Here is a 25,462-nt window from a genome sequence, read left to right on the forward strand (position 1 = left end):
GTGCAACAGGAAACGCTGATGACGTCCGGACACGGAAGAAACTCCAAGGCATACAGTTGAGTGAACAAGCCAGTTCAGATGGATACAGAAGTATGTAAATTACGTTAAAACAAATAAACAAGTCCACACTCAACAGTATTTTTTCCTCAGAATATACACGTAGATAAGTGCTTTGGAAGTGGCTGGAAAGGATACAGCAAATTGGTAACAGACTGTATAGCTGTGCTTCGGTATGGTATGGGAATTGGGAGTGAAGCCCAGGGGACGTCTGGCGGCTCATCTGTCATGTTTTCATTTGTTACAGAAAAATATATTCCTATAATTACTTGTGGAACTCAAAATTATTTAAAAAGAAACATACTGCCTTGCAAGAAGTTAGGAGGAGGGTGAGTCAAGTGTGGAACTGAAGAGAAAACGGGGACTATGAATGGACCTGGGGAAGAAGGCAGATTTTAGGCATGATATTTTTGCCTGAGGAGATAGAAGCATATTTTTAGGCCTAGTATGGTCATGCTGGAAAAAAGCAGATTTTGAAAATGCCAAAGGAGCATAATCAAGAAGGCAGGTTCAGGGGCAGGGGAGGTGGAGGGAACGGAGTTAGGACACATGGGAAGGGCTAGTTTTGAAGGAGGAAGGGTCCCCTCCCACCCTGGACAGGAAGAAGAAAAAGGTCTGAAAAGATAGCAGAGAGAAATATTACCGCAGGAGGGGAGAAACAGAGGGCCCCGGTGAGAAGTCCTGGGGAAAAGGTGAAGAGAGGTCAGGGGCAGAGGGGGAGGGGCAGGCAGCCCTGCGTTCTGAAGCTGGAGGCGGTGGGGGGGAGGGGCTTGCATAGCAGCTATGGGCGCGCCATGAGACGGGTCCTGTTCTCGGTGATTCTAGTAGTCACCTGGCTGTGGAACAGACACAATGCACCTCAGTGCAGGCCTCACAGGCTTTCCCAGGAATACAAGCTTTCCAATTTGGAACAGGACTAAGGCAGCAGAAGGTCTGGGGGTGGGTGAGGTAGGGACAGTGGAGGGACAAGATCTGAGAGAAAGAGGAATAGTGCCTAGCCAGTGGGATGGCTCCAGTCAGGGCGTTCAAATGTGCCACGTAAGGGTGGTGGTTTGCTGCTGTCTTTTCTAAACCACTAGGAAGAAGTTCAGTGAAAATTCTAGAACAGATCCCACCAAAACTGTTCCAATTGGTTTTCTATCTACAACGCCTGTTGTCTCTAAAAAACCCCCCCAAAGTTAACTCTCTACTTTGTTTTGGCTAACACTGTTTTCTAAGGTTCAAAATCCTCTCTCCCCTCAACATACACCCCCACCCCAGGAAAAAGAGGAAGTCACAGCTTGCTGAAACTGAACCAATTTGAACACCATTTTCTAATTCTGAAGGCAAATTTATGGAGAGGGGGCGAAAATATAATGGATTAGAAGATGAAAAGACATGCCATCTATCTTTTCTCTAATTATTCAACTACTCTCTGAATGTTTTGAATGGAAGCTAAGATTTGTTACTTTAAAAATCACATGTGTGCCCTTAGCACTGTCTGAAAAGCATGGCGAAATCTTCAAATAATGAAGAAACACATAAACCAGAGCTGCTTCTTACCGAAATACATCACGATGGTTTTTGATGTTCCAATCATATTCTCCTTTACTGACAAGTTCAAAGAATTCAGTCCTCCTCCTGCACAAAATCAAATGAAGGAAGAAAGAAAAAAAATCTGGAATGAAATTTTTCAGTCTGCGGGGTGACATAAACACATTTATGGAAAAATATAAGATCACCTGAACCAAGCAAGTAACTTAATATTTGAAATCATGAGGCTAAAGCACTGTCAAAATAAATCACTTTTTAAAAAATGTTGAGGCTTCCAGAAAAAGCCACAATCATTTCTGAATGTATTTACAACAGAGGAGATTGTCGAGCCATAAAACAGAAAACAATGTGGTCCCGAGTTTAGGATTACTGGCTGGGAAGCTCTTGTGACTGAAAGTCAGAGGAGGTAAGCAAGGACAAATAAAAAGCGGGAACAATTTGGAATGTTCTTTTATCATTCAACAGAGAACTGAGCTCTATGAGGATCTGAGATAAGATAAGCTCCCCGGTAGTAAATTCAGGGCAAATACTTTTTGCTAGGCTAGAAAATAACTATTTCAGCCTTTCAGTGCTAAACACATAGTCTGTGGAGTCAGAAATGACTGTTTAAGATTTTATTTATTTATATGACAGAGAGAGACAGCGAGAACAGGAACACAAGCAGGGGGAGTGGGAGAGGGAGAAGCAGGCTTCCCGCTGAGCAGGGAGCCCGATGTGGGACTCGATCCCAGGACCCCGGGATCATGACCTGAGCCGAAGGCAGACGCTTAACGACTGAGCCACCCAGGCGCCCAGAAATAACTGTTTAAAGAGTGGCTCGGTCACCTACGCGCTGTGCAACTTTGGGAAGTTACTTAAACCCTCTGAGCATCCATTTCCAAATCTCAAACACGGGGATCATATTTGCTAACTCACACGGTTACTGTGAGGATTAAATGCAAAGTAGTTAGCATAGAGTCTGCACATTTCCAGTGCCGGACACACATACACATACGGATACACATTTGGAGAAGTATAGATACGGAAAAGGCAAGAAAGGAATATTCTGAAGTTGGGAAAATAAGGGTGATTTATTTTTATTTTCAAAACTTTCCTTCCATCTAGTTATATGACTTTTCCTTTTTATAGTGCAAGAATAAAAAAGGACATTACCATTTTATTCCTTAAGAATCACTTCCCAAGGTTTCACCTTCTTGGCACTTCCTAATGAGGTACTATTTAAAAGATCCTGACACGCAGTTTCCCAAAGTGCATCCCACGTGGAAGTACTCCACATACTGGCAAGTGGTTGGAGGAATGCTGCCTGAGATATACCTCTTTTGGAGGTTCACCTCCCTTATTAGCCTTTTGAAGGCTCTGAGAAATACTGAGATAGGAAAGCTTGTTTCACCTTCCTTAACCACAGAATTCCATAGTACTGATGTTTGTTTGTTTCTTTGGTAAAGATTTTATTTATTTATTTGTTTATTTGAGAGAGCGTGAGCGAGAGAGCACAAGATGGGGGAGGGGTAGAGGGAGAAGCAGACTCCCTGCTGAACAGGGAGCCTGATGCGGGGCTCCAACCCAGGACCCAGGGATCATGAACTGAGCCGAAGGCAGACACTTAACCGATTGAGCCACCCAGGCACCCATAGTACTGATGTTTTAAGAAATGCACTTTGGAAAATACAACCGTGTCATTCATGGTGGAAATCAGAATAGGATCTTAGATACTTAAGTGCTGACCCAATGTAGTTTGAGAACAAAGAACATAGTCCTGGGTGCATAATGCTGGGTTCTTTGTTTCTGATCTAGGGTGCCCATCACCAGCTGCCCAACCATATAGACTCCTTGTCATCCGGTCGGACTAACTACTCAATTTATTTGAAAGGAAGCAGGTCAGGAAGACAAGTATTTGAGACACACAGACAAGTCGTGGATCCATCCCTCCAAATGGATAGAGGTCAAGGTCACACCACAGTACGGGATAATGGCCACAACAACCCTGTAGCAGTGGTCAGAGAGGGCGTTGCACAGGGACACGGAAGGGCCCGGCAACTCCCCTCCCCTTTGGGGGTTCAGGTGTGTGCGGATCTTTTCTTTGTATAACTTCATCATCGTCTTCACTTGCCCACGCCCTTCTCTACAGCCCCAGTCATGCCACAGTCTGTTCAGTGACAGACTGTGAGCTGAAAGAGAAACAAAGGTGGTAGAATGGAAAGAACTCAAGTCTGGACTCACACTGACCTGTGCTGACTGTCACTTACTAGCTTACTAGGTGTGTGGCCCCAGGCAAGTGATTCCACACTGCTGAGCCTCGGTTTCCTGCTCTGTGGTGAGAATTTGAGAGGAGGTGTGCTAAGTGTTTGGCCCTAGCAGATACTCAGTGCCTGACAGCGGTGGTTAATATGTTAATAATATTGACAGGATTACTGCCAACAATGACACACAATGGACTAAGCGTACTACATGAGATCGAAGAGGTCAGCTAGTTCTCTCTTCTCACTGAAGGGAGGCTAGTCTTCCTTTGACTTATTGTGGAGCAAAGTTTGGTTCCACAACTATTTCTTGAACACCTACTCTGTGCCAACTCTTAACAAGATTTATGGACACAAGATGTGGGGGCAACCTCTAAACATCTCTGAATTTAGCAGGGGCATTCAACAAATAAATAGGTAACTCCCCATCCAATGTGATACCAATGATAATATTAATGATACTGGGACTGGAGGGAGGTGAGAGAGGCACTCATTTTGGGAAGAAATTATGGTGGGTGCCCAAAAGCTCAGTTATCAAGATAAATAATATTTTAATACAATATTTTAAAAACAACATAAATGCAAGAAAAATCCATGATGAACAAAGCATCAGGATTTTCAACAGGATCTGACATGGCGTGTGCATGACTTGCCTCACTTGCCTCCCCCTGGTACCCACCCCCACCATGAGGCAAACATTTACTGGACCCTCACTATGGGTTCTGTCACTTACTACCCACATGACTGACCTCAAGTTGGTTACTTAAACTTGTGGGCTTCAATTTTCTTATCAGGGGATCTACCTTGGTAGAAGGATTGGGTAAAATGATTTATGTAAAACAGCTAGCAGAGAGCCTGGCACATAGTAGGTGCTCAGTAGGATTAGCTAGTTACTAAGCTCAAAAGGGTTGAGTTAATTGGCCCAAGGTTGCACAGCTGGTGAGGGGCACTGCTGGGATACAAAAGCAACCTACTGAGATATCAGGTGCCCCAAGTGGCTAAGATATGCCCAGGGTGTCCTGTGGTGGGGGGGGGGGGGTGCTGGTGCAGAGGAAGGCTCTGAGCTTAGCTTCGAAGATCATGAAAGGCTTTCTGAAAGAGCTTGCCCATCATCATCCTTGTCATCATATGCACCTGATGTCATTTCAATCCTCTGAGTTATTCTAAGAAATCACCAGAAGGCAAACTCCATGAGGACAAGGGCCTGGCCCCTTTTTCTTCACTCTTAGATCCCCAGTGTCTACAACAGTGCCTGATGTGTAGTAGGAACTCAATAAATATTTGTTGAAGTGATGAATGAATGAGAATGATTACCTCAGAAACCTATTCATTTTTAAAAAATAACTCTCTAGCCACTGGTTTCACCTCGATTCTAATTGTACTGGAGTATTCACAGTTATCATTTGGAGAGATTGAGATAAGAAAACAACATAAAATCTATCCAAGAAAAGCTCGGTTAGATTCTTGAAGACTAGATTCCCACTAGACCAAGAGAACAACAAAACAGGTTGTGGGAAGTTTAAGAACATCATTCCCATCTGATGTCCGACCCTCCTTCCACTAATATTGTTATATTTGCGGAGAGTATGGAGAGTATTTTCAATATGTGAGACATAATACCTCTGATGCAAAATGGAGACATATTAGCTAGGTGGCTAACTCAATGCAGAAAAGAATTTCTTAAAAAATGCAAATCTGTGATAGGGCAACTGAACAGAACCATAAGGATAAATTTCCCAACTATGGAAAATTTAATAGCTAGAGTTGCTGCTGTGAAAGTCTTAAATCAACTGGACCCAAAATCAGTTATAGGCTTCACATCACGTTATAACAAAACTAGATTCCACTGCATTGGAACAAAAGGGATTATCCACTGTCCCTAGGGGATGGTGGATAGAGAAGGGGTGGAAAGAATCCGTAGGGCACAGAAAAATGTGACATACTAATTTTATTTTTCCTCCACTGACAAAAGTGTGGCTATTTCTTGATATTTATTCTGACGTCCCAAGGTTTGACTATGACCTCAGAAGGCAACAGAACTTGGCATACCATAGTTTTGTCAAGTTCAGTCTCTGGTGAAACCATGTATATCATACACCTGGTAATATGTTTGGCCACACAAATAGTCAAATAGACACTTTAAAGTTTAAAACAAAGTGCACTTAGAATTTTTTTTAAGTTCCTGAGAATTAACCATCTTGAAAAATCAGGAGGTGGTGTTAATAATTTTCATAAGGCTGCAAGAAAGGATTTGGAAGTATTGATAGGCAAAGGTCACATCACAAATTTATTATGCATGCTTAATATGTTTTAAAAGGTATACAAATTACACATCAGACATACAGAATGTATCTACCTCTTTACCATCCAGCCTAGAAATAAAGCTTTATCCACTTTGTACAGCTCTGCACTCTTGCTTCTGCCCCCCTTCCTCCCACCACAAGATGGGTCCATTTCCTAAATTTTGTATAAATCATCTCCACATAGATCCTTCTGATTTTACTAGGTGAATCACGCAAACTATTGCTCTACATATTTTAAGACTTTATAAATGGTGTCATTGTAGTGTATGTATTCGTTAGCAGCTTGCTTTTCTTGCTCAGTGTGAGACTCACCCACGTTACTGCTGTGTGGTTATTCCATGTATTACTATACACTATTTATTTATTTACTTCCTGATGATGAAGGTTTAGCTTATTTCCATTTTTTTTTGCTATTACATATTACATATAATGCTGCTATGAACATCCTTATATGTCTCCTTGTGAATTTGTGTGCATTCTCTCTCTCTCCCCGCCTCTGTCTCTATGCACGTGCGCACGCACACACACACACACACATGCATATATACAATTCCTGGGTCATAGAGTGATTTGTTTTCTATGTATGAGTTTTCATTATAATTATAGACTGTTAGAGGTATATGGTACCTTTGAGAAACAGCTACTGTTTCTCTCATTTTAGAGGTGAGGAAACTCAAGGTGAAGGAAGGTGGAGTGATTGTTCCAGGGCCTCATGGCAGTTATGGGCAGATCTTAGTAGATTCTAAGCCCCCCGCCTCCCACTTCTGGTCTCTGAGATCGTTTGGTAAGCCGTGAGTAGCATGAGCCCTGCGGCCAGATAGCCCGGCATGTTGAGAGAATCTGGACAGCAGTGGCCCCCAGCCCTCATGAGATGTAACGGCTCTGCGTGCTGTTGCAACGCGGACGTGCCAAATACCAAGTCCCGAGGCGGGCACCGCACAGGTGTTTCCATCATCAACAAGGGGATGCTCCACAGAAAAGCTGCAAATGGCCCAGGCCAAGTTGGTGGTTGGCGGCTCCAGGTGGCGTAATTCTGACCTCCTCCTTAGTGACGATCGTTACAAAGCAACAATGTGATACCCACTGTGCTTTTGAGACATGCGTTTGCCCACCCAGCTGCTCCTTTAAGCATCTGTATGTGTATGTGTCCATAGATTATACAGACTCAACAGCGTGAGCATATGTGAAACTGTTAGACACAGGAGCACTTTTAAAAACACAGGACTCCTAAAAGGAACATGTGAAAATGTACAAAGTTATCTAATACTCCCTGGATCCAGGCTTTTCCATCATGAGGAACTATATCATTAACTTCTCAAGCAGATCACTGGGAACCTTGGTTTTCAAGGACAATGGCAAATACCTCGGCTAGTGAAAAGCAACTTACTGGAAAATCTCATTTATAATCAGATATGTTTTTATTAGGCTTTTATCCTGCTCTCCTGACAAAGGCTCTATTTAGAAAAATAGCAGTCTTTAAAAAAGCATCATTTGAACAGAACTGCTAAAATTACCCTCAAAAATAATTCTAAAGATTGGTTACTGGTCACCCGTCACTACACTAAAAACCTTTCTGGTTTGTAATCTATCTTGCAGAAGACATCTTTTATTTGTAAAGCGAGAAATCACCATTTTTGTGTATATTTTAATCAAACAATTTGGGGGGTAAATTTATATATCTGTACACGCATATATGTGCACATGTTCTTTATCTCTCTGTTCATCTCACTGTTCCAAATCTACTAAAAGTCCATGAATGTTAGGAAGGTTTTACTGCCAAATTGACAAATCATCCTTGCGATCCTCTGCAATGTCAGCCCCAGAATCATCAGGCAGCGGTGGCATGAGTGTGTGTGGGGGGTGGGGAGATGAGGGGGTGCAGGGGGAAAGAGATTTGTTCTTTTGGTATTCTTACAGCTCATTCAACAGGCAAATCATATGTCTGCTGTTGACTGCTAAATGTAGACTCTGGAGAGATTTCTGGAATTTGGGCGCGAAAGCACCTGAGAGGAATAGAAAATTAATACGCAGATGTTAACTCTAGTAATTATGACCAAAGGAAAAAAAGTCATTTAATTTTGAAAGTGAATTGTCTGCCAGTTTTAGACTAGCACTGATAACGCAAAGGTCAGCTAAGAACCTGAACGAAGTTATTTGTCGGAAGCTGGGCTTTTGCTGACGTGAATAAAATTGGCAAAATGCAGGAAATGGAAAGGCTAGAATGACGGAATGTTGAGAATGGCCAAGGTTTAGACAACACAGGTGCTAAGAGTCGGTTGAGTCCAGGCACAATCACCAGGCCAAGAGGTGGTGTAAGGCATAGCTGGATGGCCCGTGTCCTCGTTGCTCCTGCATTTACTTTGGCTGCAGCATTCCTCAAGCTGCGGTATCACTGGTGTTCTCTCTTCCCCGTGGGCACAGAGGCCCGAAGGTAAGAGCTATGTCTTACCTGCCTGTGCAGCCCCAGAAACTAGCGCGGTGCCTAGAGAAGTGCATAAAGAAGGCATCAATAAGTGCCAGTGGATGACTTTCTCATGTTTTATTCAGTTGCAATATCATGTGGATGGGGACATGGGGATGAATATATGTAAAAGTGCTTTGAAATGCATCAAGAGGTACCAAAATATTTCTTCCATCAACCTGCCGTGGGGCCTGTTCTAACAGTAGAACATTTTCAGCGGGTTAATTCATTAGGCTCTGTTAAAATATAAGAATGGGTTAAGCCTTATCAGTCATTACGCCTTACTCTGCATTAATTTATCTTTCTTCTTTCCAATATGGTGGCTAAGTTGAGTGCAGGCAACAGCTGAAGTTGAAAACGCTAAGCAGAGTGGGCTCTTAATAAACACTTGTTGAGTGATGAATGAGTGAATATTCCTGTCTGCATAGCAGTAGAAACATGTGTTGAGTTCCTGTTGTATTTAAAAAAATAAATTGCTCTAGATATTAATCTAATTTTAAAAGGATGGTTAAACTATAACTCCTCTAACAATCTAAGATAATTTAGTACATTTTGCTGTCATTATCAGATGCTTTGAAAAATGTTACTTATTGCCTCCCCTTGGAAAGACAAAGACAAAGATACCATTAGCCTGGGCATTTTCCATAATTGCTGATGAATGTTTGTAGAGCACAAAGGGAAATGGACATTTTTCAGTTTGAAGATCCATCTGATTAACTTAGAGAGCCAGTTGGAAAAGCATCGTGCATCCAAATGGATTTATAAAATCTGAAGTATTGGATAAGTCTCAGTTTCTATAGTGGTCTGAGGCAATGTGGTCCCTGATATGCTGTCCCCATGCTGCTGACAAGAAACCAAGACAAGGAGAGATTAAGTGAGTGACTCCCTCAAAGTTGCATGGCTGGTTACCGATTGGGTACATCTAAGTCCTGCTTGAGATGCTGAAATTACTATTTAATTATCAAAGCCTTATTCACTGCAGGGACTCAGAAATAGGCACGGAAATCAATTTCAGAAAATCACTCAGTAGAAACTGGAAAATGTTTTCAGTGAGTTGGAAAATTAGACTAAAGAATTTACCCCCAGACTTGGGTTGTGAAGTCTAGAAATTCACACTAAGGTTTTTTTGTTTGTTTTATTTTTGTTTTAAAACCTGTGAATTCTGCTTTCACCTATCACTTGTAGTATAGAATTCCAAGGATGACCAAAGCCATTAGAAATTAAATTTACAAGTTTCTGTGGTTCTTTTTAAAGGGGTTCCTCATTTCTAGGAATCTTATTTTCCTCTTTTGGCACATGGCAGGAGATCTTGCCTGTAGGGATGGGTCATAAATGCTCCAAAAGGTCCAAAAGAGCATCTTCCTGCCTGCACTGGTCCTTTCTAGAGTGCTTTCCCTTTCCTAGGGGAGGAAGGCAGTGAACTTCCTTTTTGATTGACCTCAGTAGTATCATGACTTTTTTTTTTTAAGTAGGCTCCACACCCAGCATGGAGCCCAATGTGGGGCTTGAACTCACAACCCCGAGATCAAGACCTGAGCTGAGATCATGAGTCTGAAGCTTAATGGACTGAGCCACCCAGGCACCCCTTGACTTTCGATTTGAGTAGCCAGGGCAGAAGAACCAGCAATACTCCGGACAGTTAGAGAGTAGTTGTGCCAGACCACCCACACCCTCTTGACCCACCTTTCTCCAGCCATTGCTGCACCAAGCTTCTGCCCAAGCTACGTGGTGCCTCGCTTACTTTCTGCTGGTGGGGGGTGGGGAGGCTGCTCTGACTCCCCGTGTGGGATGGGGATCGCTGGAGGAATCTCCTGCCCTCAGGTGTGTATGTCCCAGAACTCCCAACTCCTGGGAGTTCACACCCATGGAACAACCTTGGTTGATGGGAGAATGGAGGTGAGTGGATAATTTTGAGGTGCAGCACCTGAGACTTTTCAGACAGTCCCTGAAGGATCAAGCCCAGTTGACCACAGGGATGACCAACAAGGAAATGTGTCTTTACAATAGCTTTCCTACCTACCATTTCTACTGCCCCAGTCCCCCACTCCTGTTCCTGATGTCACTTCCAAAACTATGCTAACTGCACGTAAGCCCCTGTCTCCAGCTCTGCTTTGGGAGAGGGTACAGGGACCTATGCTGGTTTTCAAAGTAAACTGATTAATATACATCTGAGAAGGTCAATATTCCATATAATGTATCTCCAACTCAAATGACAACTATTTCTTGATTCTTCCATGAGAGAAGGAATACAGTGATGGCGGAAAATGCCCTGAAAAAGCCTGTGTGGGTTTCAGTTTAGCCACTAATTAGTTACGTGACCCAAGCTACACCATTTAACCTTTTTGAGCTTAGTACCTGATCTATAAAATAAAGGAGATGATTTGGATTACATCATGTCCACAATTGTATATTTGTGAAATAAAAGCATCTGGGTGACGGTTTGTAGTGGCTGCCGTTCCCCTCATTAACCCTACGGATTGTTTTGTCTAAAAAATATGGCAACACTTTAATGCAACTTTAGACAAGCAAGTGAATCAGCCTCCTGAAGGTCTCGATTAGGGAATGAGCAGCTATTTGGAACCTCAGAAGACAATAATGCTGACAAAAAGAGAACAAGCCGGCTTCTTTGGGAGTCAGCAAACAGCAGGGGCTGCAGCATTAAGATAAGAACAGAGTAATGAGAAAACGAGTTGCAACCAACTTCCTTGGCTGCGTCCCAGCGGTCACTCAGTGATTTGACACATCCCTAACAGGCCTTGATAAATGGACTCCAACTGGGGAGATTTTTTTCCTCCTTAGAAGTTACTTGGAAACTTGGCTTGGGAAAATGCTTTGACTTTGAGAAAAATAACACAAAATCCTACAAGTGTCAGAGAGAGGAAATAAAAAACATTGAAGGGGTATAGGGCTCCATGAATCCCAAATCAAGGAACATCATTCCAGAAAAAGATGGAAGATCAGGATAGCTAAGTCAATCATGAGGGCCACAAAACATGCAAAATAAATGGGCTATAAAGCAATGAGGTTGCAGATGTTGTCATTTATAAGACATACAAGGCATTGGGCGCCTGGGTGGCTCAGTCGTTAAGCGTCTGCCTTCAGCTCAGGTCATGATCCCAGGGTCCTGGGATTGAGTCCCACATCAGGCTCCCTGCTCAGCAGGAAGCCTGCTTCTCCCTCTCCCACTCCCCCTGCTTGTGTTCCCTCTCTCGCTGTCTCTCTCTCTCTGTTGAAAAATAAATAAAATCTTAAAAAAAAAAAAAAGACATACAAGGCATTTACGAGATGTAGTAAGATAGATAACATAGGTATTGTTATCTCCATTTTACACATGAAGAAAAGAGGCTCAGAGAGGTGAATAATTCGTCTGATAACACAGAGCCAGGTGGTGGCAGAGCTGGAATTTTTGTTTTTAAAATATATATTAAAAATTAATTAAATTTATATTTATCAAGGTAATACATGCACATAGTTAACAAATCAAACAATACTGTAAAGCACATAATGAAACAAAACAGTGTTTTCCATATTGCTGCCTTTTGTTCTTTGAGTGTATTTCCCAGTGCTTTCATTTCATGTTTTATTTTGGCCATAATATTCTTAATTTCAAGAGCTTTTTCTTCTTCTGTGGTCGCTCCTATTATTTTTTAAAGCATCCTGTTCTTGTTTCATGGATGTAATATCTTAGCTGTCTAAGGATATCAACAACAGTTTTTGGGTTTTGTTTTCTTCTCCCTGTTTGCTCTGAATATATTTTTTTCCTATTTTCTTTGGCTTCTGTATTTCATATGGGAGGTCTTCGCAAAATTTTCTGTGATTCTCAGTATCTGTTTGTATATAATAGTAAGGCATTGAAAGACTGAGCAGGAGTTGTATGTGTGCATCCCACACACACATTACACAGGATGTATTTATACTAAAAATTATTCATTGTTTATATGAAATTCAAATTTAACTGGGCTTCTTGTGTTTCCATTTGCTAAATCTGACAACCCTGGGTATATGGCTTATGAACTCCTAGCTTCTGGGTGACTGGGCTATAGGTTTTCAATCCAGAGATTTGTTCCATTTCACTTCATTCCCTCTTCTGAGCTCTGTTTCTCCTTCCCACCTTGTATTTTCCTCAGTCCAGAGTCGGCTCTTTCATTTCTCCAGGGAATAAACCTTTAGCTGTCTCCAGGGGTAGAGGAAAGAAGCTAACTGACTACTTTGGGGGAGCATTTTGTGGGCTCTGTATGTTCTGTAAACTGGCTTGCTATCATCTCCTTATCTTCCTTAAGCTTTGAGAGTCACAGCCCCTTTTCATGGCACGTTTTGTCTCTGGGCTCCAAACAAGGTCTTACAGGGCAAAGTATCTTGCTTCTCAGAGCTATTCTCTGTAGGTCCTACTTTTCACTTCTACTCTGCTATATCAGTTACCATTTGTTGGTCAGTCTTTGATTTTCCACTAATGTATTGACATCTCTTCTCAGTCGTGGTGTGCCCTCTCTCTTTCTCCTTGCAGATTTATGCCTTTATTTTTCTTTTAAACTTATTTGGTATCCTTTCAGTGGAGTTTCAGGAGAGAGAGGACACAGACACATGAGCTCAATCTACCAGGTTTAACTAGAATGCCAGAATGCAATTTAAATCCAGACCAACATACCTCCAAAGCTTTTACTCCTTCCACAATACCATTTACTAAGTCATTCAGTGGAATCCAACAATAAATACCTATGGCATAGATTTGTTAGTTGTCTAATCTAATATCCCTCCTTCCTTTATTAATAATAGAACCCCTACTTTTTTAGCAGGGCACATGGCTACCCAGAATAAAGACTTCCTTTCCCAACCTTCCTTCAACCTAGGTATAGCCAAATGACTAAATTCTGTCCAATGAAATGTAAGTGGAAGAGTTATGTGGAGCTTCCAGAAAATTCTCTTAAAAGATAACCCGCATCTAGGAATGTCTTCCAGTTGCCTTCATATAGAACTTGGGATGGTCACATTTGTATAAAACAAAGGATAATGGAGTTTAAAGATAATGAAAACTGTTAAGGCATAGAAATTGAAATAGGGAACAACATTTTTATCAGAATTTAAGCTATAACAAAGTATAAAACAGTGTAGGATGTAGCATTTAAGAAGCTTTATGTGGTAAACAACATGGCATTCATCTGTAAAATGTTCAATATTTTGATGTGAGTGGTAGTTTTACTGATGTATACATAGTTTTTAAGTGCATTCTAAGTACTTAATAAAGTAATTCTTAAATACAAAAAAAAAAAAGATAACCTGCATCACATTTTGGCCCCTTTTTTTCCTTGCCCCTTCTTTCTTTCTGCTAGCTGAAATGTGGACATTATGGTTGGAGCTTGAGCAGCTATTTTGGACTATGGTAGAAACCACGTGCTGAAGGCGGCAGCTCAGAAAGACAAAAGGAGCACTGGGTCCCTGATGACTTAATGTAGCTACTCTACCATCTCCACATTGTGGATCTCCAAATTTCTTTTACGTGATAGAGAAGTAAGCCACTGCTATTTTGGGGTTTCTCTCCCTTACAATTGAATCTAATTCGAACTGACACAATGCCAAAGTGCAGTAAGATTTCAAAGAGAGTGAAACAGGCTTCCTAGAAAAGGTGATGGAGGAGATGGACCTTAAAGGAAAGTTCAGCCAGGTGGGGAAGTGCAGGGACAGGATCTCATGCAGAAACAGTGTGATTAGGGCACAGGGGCACCCCATGAGGGGTTTTCAAAGGGCAATATGTAGACCAGTCTGTAGTAGCCAAATCATGTAGGAGAGGAGTGGAAGATAAGAAGGAAAAAAGGCTGGGGGCAGATTATGGAGGGCTCTGGAACTTGAACCAAGTTTGAAACAATGAAGCCACTGAAGGTTTTTGAGATGGAAGTTGGAGATACATGATTAGAATGTGAGGGAGGGTTAGACTGAAGAATTCCAGAGCCTTCTACACACCTATATAAGGTTATATGGAGATGAGGCTAAGGGAACAAATCTGAGTAGAGAGAGAAGAACATGGGCTAAAGAACTCATTCGTGGGAACAAGGAGAAAAGAAACCTACAAAGAACCCAGAAAAGGAAGGAGAAAAGCAACCAGATGTTGGGGAAGAGAAGACGGTAGAAAATGATAGTGAGAAGTCCGTAAACCTTTAGAGGTCTCAACAAAGCTAGACAATATCAGAAATGAGTAAAGGACATTGAATTTGAGGACAAGGAAGTCTCTGGTGACCTCTGAAAGAGCAATTTTGGTTGAATGTGAAAGGGCACATTGGTCTTCGAAGTGTAAATACGTGTTAGGAAAATAAAGGTAGTAACGTGTTCCATTCATTTTAAAAGGTAGGCAGTAAAAGAAAGGTAAATTGAAAAACAATTAAAGATCTCCATGGGATCAAGTGAAAGAATTTTTTAAGGAAGGGAAATGGGTCTTTAAGAGGAAACTCTGCCTATTGGTGAAGGAAGAGACTTCCAGGCTGCTGAAATAGGTAATACCCGATGGAGCAGGTCTCAGAGGAAATAAGAGCAATGGAATTTCCAGCTCAGATGGAGGCTTGAACTTTGGAGAAAAGGAGGACAGCTCTTCTGAGAAAGAGAACTAGAGGAGAAGCAAGAAAGGAAGACTTGGATTTCAAGTCAACCTTTCAGCAACAAATCTTTCATTAGCATCATCAACACCATTATGGATCTGACCAGAAATAATAGTCCAAAGTAGCAATCTTCGCCAGTCTCTAAAATAAAAATGGCCATCGCTTAGCTTCAGAGTCAAAATTTCACACAAAGCTCATAAAATAGAAGAAAGCTATAAATCTCACGTGGTAGCCCTGATTTTCTTGTCTTGCAGATACCACCTTGATGAAGTTCATTTAGATGAGGGGAAAACAACAACAAAAAGTTTAGCTCATTTACACATTGATACCAGTGTTAGAAAAACAAGCAACCCCCAATATGGACCTGAAAATTAATTACAGGATGAAATTTTCAATATCCATTTGTCACGTAGATCAAATGCCAATACCTACTCAAAGTACAGCGTGAGGTCCGTTGCTAATATTGACTGCTTCAAAAGCTGCATAAGGTCACTATATTCCTTGGAGGACAAATTAGCAAAGATGTTGTGACCCTGTAATGAGAAAGTAAAAAGTCACAAAAGACAACGTTAAATCTGAGGTTGTTGATTACATGTGTTTCCTATATTAAAAAAAAAAAAGTACGGGCACCTGATAAAACCATTTAAGACAATTTAATGACATTTTGTGCAAGTACAAACAGATTCTCTGGCAGACGGAGCAAAGCCGGAAAGTGCAATCATTTTCGAGGACTACCGGGGGGCACTTTATTATTCTTTATTAGACTTTATTAGTCCTAAATAGAAAACTGTGAAAATCTTTAAACTTACTGTGGATATGTTTGTGCCGACAACTTCATTTGACTGCCACTTCCCGTGGAATTTACTGAGTGTAGAAGTTGACAAAACATTTGGGAATCTTTCTGACTCTAAAATGAACACTAGTTTCTCTAATAAAGACTAAAGTTGGCATTTGGGAAGCACCTGCTACGGCAACAAAGGACTTCAAGAAGAAGAAAAAAAACCTTAGACCAGTGGTTCTCAGCTGAGGGTGATTTTGGCAATGGGGACTTCCGGCAATGCTTAGAGACACTTTTGATTGTCACACTGACTGGGGGTGTTGTTGGTGGGTAGAGGCCTGGGATGCTGCTAAATCTCTCACAATGCACAGGAAAGACCCCACAACAAAGATTTACCTGGCCCTGCATGGCAACACGGCCGAGTTTGAGAATCCCTGTGTGAAATTGTGAATATACATCCCAATGAAGTGTGTGGTAGTTTAAGCTCAGTATGTAATTACTGAGTGGCTAGAATGTATAAGATACAGTTCTTGGCGTAGTTCTTGGGACTGGTAAGATGACTTTTTTTTTTTTTTAAAGATTTTATTTATTTATGTGAGAGAGAGAGAATGAGAGACAGAGAGCACAAGAGGGAAGAGGGTCAGAGGGAGAAGCAGACCCCCTGCTGAGCAGGGAGCCCGATGTGGGACTTGATCCCGGGACTCCAGGATCATGACCTGAGCTGAAGGCAGTCGCTCAACCAACTGAGCCACCCAGGCGCCCTGGTAAGATGACTTTTACCTAGGATCTGTATCTCCATACCTTTGGAAAGCATACTTCTTTTCATCAAAATTTGTTTTAGCTACATTAGGCAGTTCTGCAATGTTTTTATAAAGTGAAAAAAAAATCATTGTGTAAAATGACTGACAATTCACTAATCTGTTTTGAAAGTCAGGGACTTTTTCATTGATCAGGTTTTCTTAGCATGAATTATGAACTCATAAACACGAGGACTGGGAACCAGAGGAGTTTTAAACCCGGTGTTGAGAGTCAGAAGGTGCTGCAGAAGGAAGGGGCTGAATGACTGCCTGAGAATAAACTATTCTCTACCAAGAGGTAAATTAATTCTTTCAGGGGACCAGAATATCAATTAGCAAATTAGTTCTTACCAGGCGCCAGATGATAATCTCCTTCCCTGGGTTAATTTATCTCATTGGGTGAACCCTCCACTCCTTAAAGACTAGAGTATATTGGTTTCACCTGGGACCAGGTCCAATATTAATAATAATTTTCAAATGAACTCTTCCAGACCCTTAATTCAGCCATTAGGAAGAAGACAAATAACTAAAGGTAGGCCATGCCATAATTCTGCGTGGGTTTCTTTGCCTGAGCCTTGCCCCATGGATCAATCATGGGTTGGTGTGCTGGGGGCCTGGGAGAAAGTGGGTGGAAGCCGTGGAAAAGTCGTCACCCGGATCCAGACCCGTGTGTCTAGCATCTCCTGGTGAAAGAAATATAGCCTTTAGGAGTAAGTTACAGTAAAAACTATGTGGAGTTCAGGAGACAGTTGGTCTGAATTTGAGGATTTTTTTTTTAAGACTTATTTATTCATTTGAGAGAGAGAGAGAGAGAACAAGCAAGAGCATGAGCAGGGGGAAGGGGCAGAGAGAGAAGCAGGCTCCCGACGCGGGACTCGATCCCAGGACCCGGGGATCATGACCTGAGCCGAAGGCAGACACTTAACCGACTGAGCCACCCAGGAGCCCTGAGGATCTTGATCATTTTGTGAGAGAGCATGCTTTACCAATTTTAAAGGACATAGAGTAACTGACACAATTTACACCTAACAGAGTGATAAAGATAAGCTTTAATAAAAAGAATAGCTAATTTGCAGAGTATTGCTTATATGCAAATTGACCTTCTACAGTGCCTCAAGGGTTTGGTCCCTGAAACAGGTCTGCCTCCCTGAAATACTGCTTCTACTCCTTGTTTAGGGAGCAGTGGTACTGATGAAAAGAAAACCAAATGTGGAGGGAGCAAGGTCTGGAGCAACTTTTCGCCCTACCGCTGCCTCATTTGAAAAGCGGGGTGATAATGATATCTGCATGTTTGCCTTTCTGAGGGGCGGGGCGGGAGCAGATGTGGGGGGAGCGCCAGGCCCCAACCCACACACCAGTTGCTCAGGGCGCTGTTCCGTTATTATTGTTCTTCATAGAGAACCCTGGAGTGAAGACCAGCCAATGTGTTTTGTTTGTATGAAGCCAAATTCTGAGTTAGTGGGGTTTGTTTTTCCCAGGAAACAAACAAATGACCCTCTGAGAAAACCCTAACACCCTGTTTCTAATCTCTGTCGTTCTGAAGGGGGGAGTTCCTGGGGTCAGAGGCACAGAAAAGACAGTCTGCACCCAAGCTCCTCACCCTCCCTTCTACACTCTTTCTTCCACAGCGCTGAGCTGAAACATGGCTTACATAGGAAAATTCCAGAGCTGCAGATGCTGAGATGCTGGTTTCTGTCAGAGTTACTGAGAGCCTAACCCTTGATGTTTCATTCCCAACTGAAAACACATCTCCCCCAGCGGTTTTGCCCTTCCCCAGCCGCACTGGGTTCCGGAGTGCTGACTCTCCTTTATGGGGTCGAAGAAGGCTTTCGTGATATTTCAAAAGGCATGCTTTCTCAAGATAGGCTGGAGGAAAAAAACCTCCATATTTAATGATGCTATTCCAGCGAAGCAGGGCCTTAATGATGATAATAATAATAATTAATGGCACAGCTAGAGAACTGACAAATAATGGGGAACAGATGATCCCTTCTTGGCCTAAAAAAAAAAAAAAAAAGTCTGTACGCCTGCAGAAAATTAAACAGATCCTTTCCTGGCAATTTAAAACACAGAGGCCTCAGCCAGAGTCAGTTAGTGGTTTTTCTTTTTCTCTGTGGAGAGCTCAAAGTACAAAAGCCCAACTATTTTCAACTCCTGCATTGCCACGTGAAACAAAATAAGGCATATGGCTTTAGCCCTGGGTCTCAAGTTTAGCTGCAATTCTCACTTTCAGACTGCTCCCACCAGCAATTTTGGATTCTTTTATTTTTATAGCTTTCTCAATTGTGCTAATAAAGTGTAACTTTCTCGCCCTGTTTCTACTTCTACCGTCTTTTAAAATGGCTTTGGATTTCACGAAATGGGAACGTTGGGCTGCTCACTACTTGGACCAAGTCACTCTGTCAGCGGGCTTCTGTATTCCTTCAGGAAGGTAAGACTGTGCTTTGGTGACAAGCTATATAAGCAGTCTCCTCTGCCAAGTGGACCTGGAAAGTCTTCTTACCAATAATGAGACCCAAATGAAATCTGCTCAGGAAGAATCTGAATAAGGTCCTTAATCAGGCATCTGAAAGAATTTTAAAAAGCCACCAAGAAAAACAATCGTTTGGCCTAAAAAAAAAAAAAACGTGTCCCTCTTCCCCGTATCTACCTGTGGCATTAAAAAGAAAGAGGTAGCAAACATTGTTTTATTGGTTTTCTGTCAAGGGGAGAAGCAGAATATTAGGTCTGTACCTCGCTTTGAAGGATCATCACAGCATGGTTAAAATGGTGATGCTCCAAGGTAGCGGAAGTTCCGTAGAGTTGGGCCAGGGCAGAGCCGCTCCTGAAAGAGGACAGAAGGGTGAGTGACCCGGACCCTCCACCTGCCAGCGATTCTCCCCCACCAGCTCTTTGGATCAAACTGCTTTTCCTGCTTTGGCAAAGGAACATAAGCATCTACATTCTCAGGAAACTGCGTAGTTCGAAGGAAATATTTCGAAAAACTTCTATGTGTTAGGCTAGAGCCTGTGGATGATACAACAATAAATGAGACCAAGTCCATGTTGCTAAGAAATTTACAGACTAGTAAGGAAGATGAGATGTGGTCATAAGGGAAAATAATGCACATAACCCAGATACCCAGATACCATAGAAAGTGTTCCAGGTCCAAGCAAAGTGCTGTGGATGATCTGAGGACAAAAGACATAATTTCTAGCTCAGGGGATCAGGGTACGCTTCATGAACTAAACCTTATGTAGCTTCTGAGCGCCCAGAACAACTAACTGTCTTATACTAAATGTATTTGACGCTCCATGGGAAAGCCCTTGGGAATATTAGGCAGAGCCCATTTAACTGCTACATGTATGGCCGACAAGCTTCTACTATGGTTTCCCAGCCCACAGCCCCATTATATCTCAGGGTAGAACTCTGGTAAATTCCCTGGATTTGGAGTCAGACCCCGGCTCTTGGTAATAGCTTTGGACAATTACTTGGGTGCTTTAAGATTCAGCTTCTTTGTCTCTAAAATTATGATAATGCTACCTACCTTCTATTATTTATGAAAATAAAATAAAATATTTGAAAGTGCCTGTCATAATGCATGACATGTAGTAGACTGCAGTCTAGTAAATCAATTAAAACCCATATATATTTCCATCTGCGAAAAGAAAATGTTAATTGAGGGGCGCCTGGGTGGCTCAGTTGGTTAGGCGTCTGCCTTTGGCTCAGGTCATGATCCCAGGGTCCTGGGATCGAGCCCTGCGTCGGGCTCCCTGCTCAGCAGGAAGCCTGCTTCTCCTCTCCCACTCTCCCTGCTTGTGTTCCCTCTCTCGCTGTGTCTCTCTGTCAAATAAAGAAATAAAATCTAAAAAAAAAAAAAAGAAAAAAATGTTAATTGATACTTGAAAAAATCATTTTGAAATATCTGTAAATTTTGCTCATGTAGTAAAACTTAATTCTCAACAATATCAGTTCAGCAAAGTGTTTGTTGGAAACGTCCAAGTGTGTTCATTTCCAGCTCTTGTGGATTAGGAATTAGAGCATCTTAAGAGCCAAGAGAGGTCCAGAGAATCCTATAGTTTAAAGGGCAGTCCTGGGACTCTGACTAACGACCCATCCAGGTCCTTGTATTCTTTCCTGCTCATTCCAGGGAGTTTGGATGTTAAAAGGGCAATTTAGCTTTTACTTGGAAATGCCAGAGATTGACAGCTCACAGTCTGCCCTGCTAATGAGAGGAGCAAGAACTGCATTTATGTGCAATGTGAAGGATTTTGGTCATGAGCTGCCCTCCATCCCCAAGATCCCCAGCCAGATCAGGAGACCAGGGAGATGTGATGCTTGGAAAGACTCAGAACTCACCACATGTTGGGAGAAGCACAGGGTCCATAGGGATTATTATGAATAGAGTTGGTAAGGAGGGAACTAGATTTTAATCGGGTATGTGTTATTTCTTTAAGTCTTACCTTAATCTATACCATTTAATAAGTGAAAATTTGTTAGGCTAATCTTAGTAATCAATGATTAATTAATATTTAATTTTAGTTACTATTTTCTATCAGAGCTCATTTTTATGAAAATACATTTTTCAAAGTGTACACTGTATGCCTTTGTTTTGGTTTTTGAAATTCTAGGATGTGTTATGCGCATGTCACATCCAATTGCCTGGCATGGAACAGGTGCTTAAAAAATATTAGCTGCTTGGCTAATAAGCTTACAGTGGTATGGCTAGAGATTATAGTTGGAATTGGAAAGTTGACAGTAATAAGCGTGTTAGCATATTTTGTGATAATGTCTTTAACAATGCTAGCTATCATGAATACCTACCTATCATACACTAGGCAATATATTAACAACTTACTGTATTATTTCATCTAGTCCTGACAACAGCCACGAAAGAGGTGTTATTTTTCTCATTTGACAGATGAGGAAACTGAGGCTCAGAAGAGTTACGCAGCTTTCCCAAGATCTCACAGCTGGCACATACCAGTTCTGGACTGGAACCCAAGCTTGTAACTTTTTTCTCATTGCATCATGAGAAAGATAACTTTCTCATTTCTGCTACTAAGTCTCCATTTTTGCCAAGCTGGTTGTCATCAGTGAAAGAAGATTTCAAAATGTAAAGAGAATTCTACTTGTATAACTGCTAACCACAGGCTCAGATTCCTGTGACTTGTTTCTATTCACCAGCCATGCCCAGTTGCACCTCACTTAGTGGTGTGAATCCTGATAACAGAGCTCAGGTCACAATGCAAAATATTCTCTCTTCCTTTATCATGTTGGTTTAGCAGACCTCACAAAAGTTAAACCAGCTAGATGATCACAAATTATATTTTCTTCTTTCAGGATGAGTAGAATGTTCCCTCCCTTAACCAGGGGACACCTTATAATGAATACTCTGGTGCCTCCTACATTGCTCCTCTCCCCCTTCCCCAGATCCATAGGGCTTCTGAGTACTGCGTTCCGTCACAAGTCCTCTCAGGTGTTCCTGCAAATGCAGCCATGTGACTGTCCCCCATCTGAGCATCTTCAACAGCAGGCTCCCTCTTTGTTCCCTTTGTAATTCCATCTTATATTCTTCCGACTCTCACACAATACTGAGTTCATCACAAAAATATGTAGATTTTGCAACTGAAGCAGAGTAAGGCTACAAAAGTGCAGGAAGACATTGTGATTCATTCATTCATTCATTCATTCATTCATTCATCTATCATTAATTCACCCAATAAGGATTGATGACTTTCACAAAACCAGGCTGCAGGCATGTGGAATACAAAGCCAAATAAGACTTGGCTCTTGCCCTCAGGAAGCTCACCATCCCCTATAATTTTGTAGGAGACATTCTCTGATTAGACTTGCACTAATAATGCTCACCTTTCTGCAAACAAGGTGCCGTCTTAGCGTTCATAGAAGAGAGCATGAGACTAAACCTACTTCAGTTTTCTAGAGTAAAACCATATAAGCAAGAATACTTCCATTTCCATATGGATCCTTTGTTTACACTATTAGATTTGGTCTTTGTCAGTTTTTCTAAGACTGCAAAACCCCTTGGTGCTTTTTCTCTCAGGCCAAGTCTCACTGAGGATGTTTCCTATACCTGCCACTGTACATACTATGAAGCTCCTAGGGCTGCAGGAGTGAAGCCCATCACATTAAACTTGATGAAAGTGGCAAAAAATAAAATGTGTTAGGATATACCTTATCAAAAAGTAGTCTGCAGAATATTAGTTCTTTGAAATATTAAATGGCATGTGGGCAGAAATGAAAAAGTCCCATGGTCAAAATGCTGGGTTTAAAAAGTTAAGCTGTTTTTTACTGTAGGTTTTCCCAATGGTATCAATATGTGAAAATACATTGTGATTTGGCAGGTGAGGAATATAATATGCAGTATTAACCAATTTTACTTTATCATAAAACCATTTTTTAAAAGAGGCCATGTCTTTCATGTAATATGTTTTGTGTAAAGGTATACTTTCAGTTTTTCATGTAAAATATGAAAAAGATACCCAAATCAATTTCATATGGAAAAAATGAACTTTAACACCAGCCTTCATCTTAATTGTCTGTGGTAAGTATACCCATCATATAAGAGCTTTGGGGCACACACAGTGTAATTACAAAAATATTACATATCCAAATGTGGAACTATGTATAGCTCCAAATTGTGGATATCCATATTATATATCCAAATGCCAAAAGCACAGGAATATTTATACATGTGATTATTCATGATGCTCATTATTGATTAGGTCATCACAACATACTAAAGTTTTTCATTTTTGGATAGGCAACACACCAAGGAGACACTTATTAAAAAGAAACATTGAAGTGAAAATTCTTTCCCTACAGGCATTCAGCACTTTGCACAGGGAGCAGAAAAAAAAAAAAGTGCAAAAACGTGCATAAGTTTGCTATATGTGCATAAAGAGAGATGTAATGGAAGTGTGTGACCGTGGCTTATGGGAAAGTTTTAAAAGGAAAACTATGAAAGGTAATTAGGAAATTGACAATTGCTGGGAGGTGGTGAGGAATAGGATTAGGCTGTCACGGCAGATTAATGTGCCCCAGGCTTTCACTTCTGGGACCTGGCCGAAAGCGACAAGATGGGTTTTCATTCCCAATAAATGAGTATAAGAGATTATGCTAGAAATGAATAGAAGAAGTCTCCTAGGAGAATATACTACAGAGCTGCTTGGTACTGATATTTAATCATCGGGGGCAGCTGTAATGGAGAGGGAGATGAGTGGGAAACGTGGTCCCTGGAGAAAACAGGAGAGAGGTGTTCACAGAGTACTTGCCAAGCATGGTGGGATAGCAGCCCTCTCTGCCTATTGATCATTCATTGCACGCGCTCCAATACTTAAAAATTTAGAATAAAATATGAAAATGCAAAGGTTCACTCATCAGAAAGGCTAAGAGAATAAATCATATTGTGCTATAACTAAAGTCACAACATTTTATTGTAGAGGCATTTTGCATTTTATATAGTAATTTGTCCCTTGCTAAATGTCTCTTGTTTCTTTATAGCCTTATATATGAATAAAAGGTACTGTATGCTTTGCCACATAATAATTGGTGCATTTAAATCCCATTTCCAAATCACTTGAAAGGTTGGAATTATACTGTGAATACTTTAAGGGAAGGGACTCTTTGTTATACTTCTTTATTTCTCCCACAATGCCTAGCACAGAGCCTTGCACAATAAAGCACTCAATTATTGTGGAATAACAAGGAAATAAGGATTAGATTTCTTCTTAGGGTTTTTCTAAACAATGGCACACTTACTGAATAAGCCTTATTCTAATCAATAAAAAGATAATCCCTTCCCCATGATGTAAAAGGTCTCTTCCAGTATTCACTGTTGAAGGAAATTTTAACTGAGGTTGGGTGCAAAAGTGACTCTCTTAGGTAGAAGCAGGGCTGATGGACATCCCATGAGCTGGTAAATTGTGTACAAGTTTAATCGTCTCGAGGAAACACGTTGGACTATCTTGGAATGGGTAGATTTGATCATGTGGTATGAGCATGCCAAAAAAAAAAAAATGAATTCTAATATCATCAACTTAATACCTATCTCATATGTTGAAAGTTGTTTAATCTTACACCAGTCGCTTGAGATTGGGAACCTTAGTTTCCATTTTTGTAAAATTAAGGTGTTGAAAAAAGATATGACTACCAAGGTTTAGTTCAGTTCTATGATTGTTTATGGCTCTGTGTCTTGATTTGCTGGATGTCAAAATATATTTTAGTTTTCCAGGGCTCACATATATGGCAAGGCAGCCAATAAACTGGAAGCTCAAAGGCCCCAAATAAATATTACAAAGTCATGAAAGAGAGTATGATGCAGTGGTTAAAGAATGGCTTTCGGAATCAGATAGCCCAGTCCAAATGCCATTCTACCACATTCTGGATGTATGGATTTGGGCAAGTTAATTACTTTCCTGAGGCTCAGGCCTTCCCTCTTAAATGGAGACAAAAAATATCTGCCCTGTAGCTATGTTGGTGAGCCCTGGAAGTAGGAAACAACACATCGTAGTTCTTCTCTTGGTCTCAGGGACTGTTAGTTGCAAAGAACAGAAATCTATTAGAAGCAGCTTCACTAAAGAGACGGTTGATTAAAAGATAAAATGAACTCTGACAGAGCCCAATTATCACAAGTGTGGTTGGGTCTCCTGGAAAGGGAGGAGAGATGTGGAAAGCATGGATCAAGTCTGCTTTTTCTCTGTCTTTCTCTAG

The 25,462-nt window shown here is 41.3% G+C and overlaps 1 protein-coding gene across 1 annotated transcript in view; it reads right to left on the reverse strand.

The window, feature by feature from the left end:
• Window positions 1–25,462, reverse strand: part of PDE11A (phosphodiesterase 11A) — a 397,322-nt gene that overhangs the window by 45,730 nt on the left and 326,130 nt on the right. Inside the window, exons 14-16 of the mRNA XM_064586747.1 lie at window positions 19,484–19,574; window positions 15,608–15,708; window positions 1,600–1,677 (exon numbers count right to left, since the gene is read on the reverse strand). Coding sequence (XP_064442817.1) covers window positions 1,600–1,677; window positions 15,608–15,708; window positions 19,484–19,574 — 270 coding nt within the window. The remainder of the gene's footprint in view (window positions 1–1,599; window positions 1,678–15,607; window positions 15,709–19,483; window positions 19,575–25,462) is intronic.

This window comes from Mirounga angustirostris, unplaced genomic scaffold (assembly GCF_029215605.1).
Source record: "Mirounga angustirostris isolate CCGP_5_RB_7025 unplaced genomic scaffold, mMirAng1.0.hap1 SCAF_3, whole genome shotgun sequence".
Taxonomy (NCBI): domain Eukaryota; kingdom Metazoa; phylum Chordata; class Mammalia; order Carnivora; family Phocidae; genus Mirounga; species Mirounga angustirostris.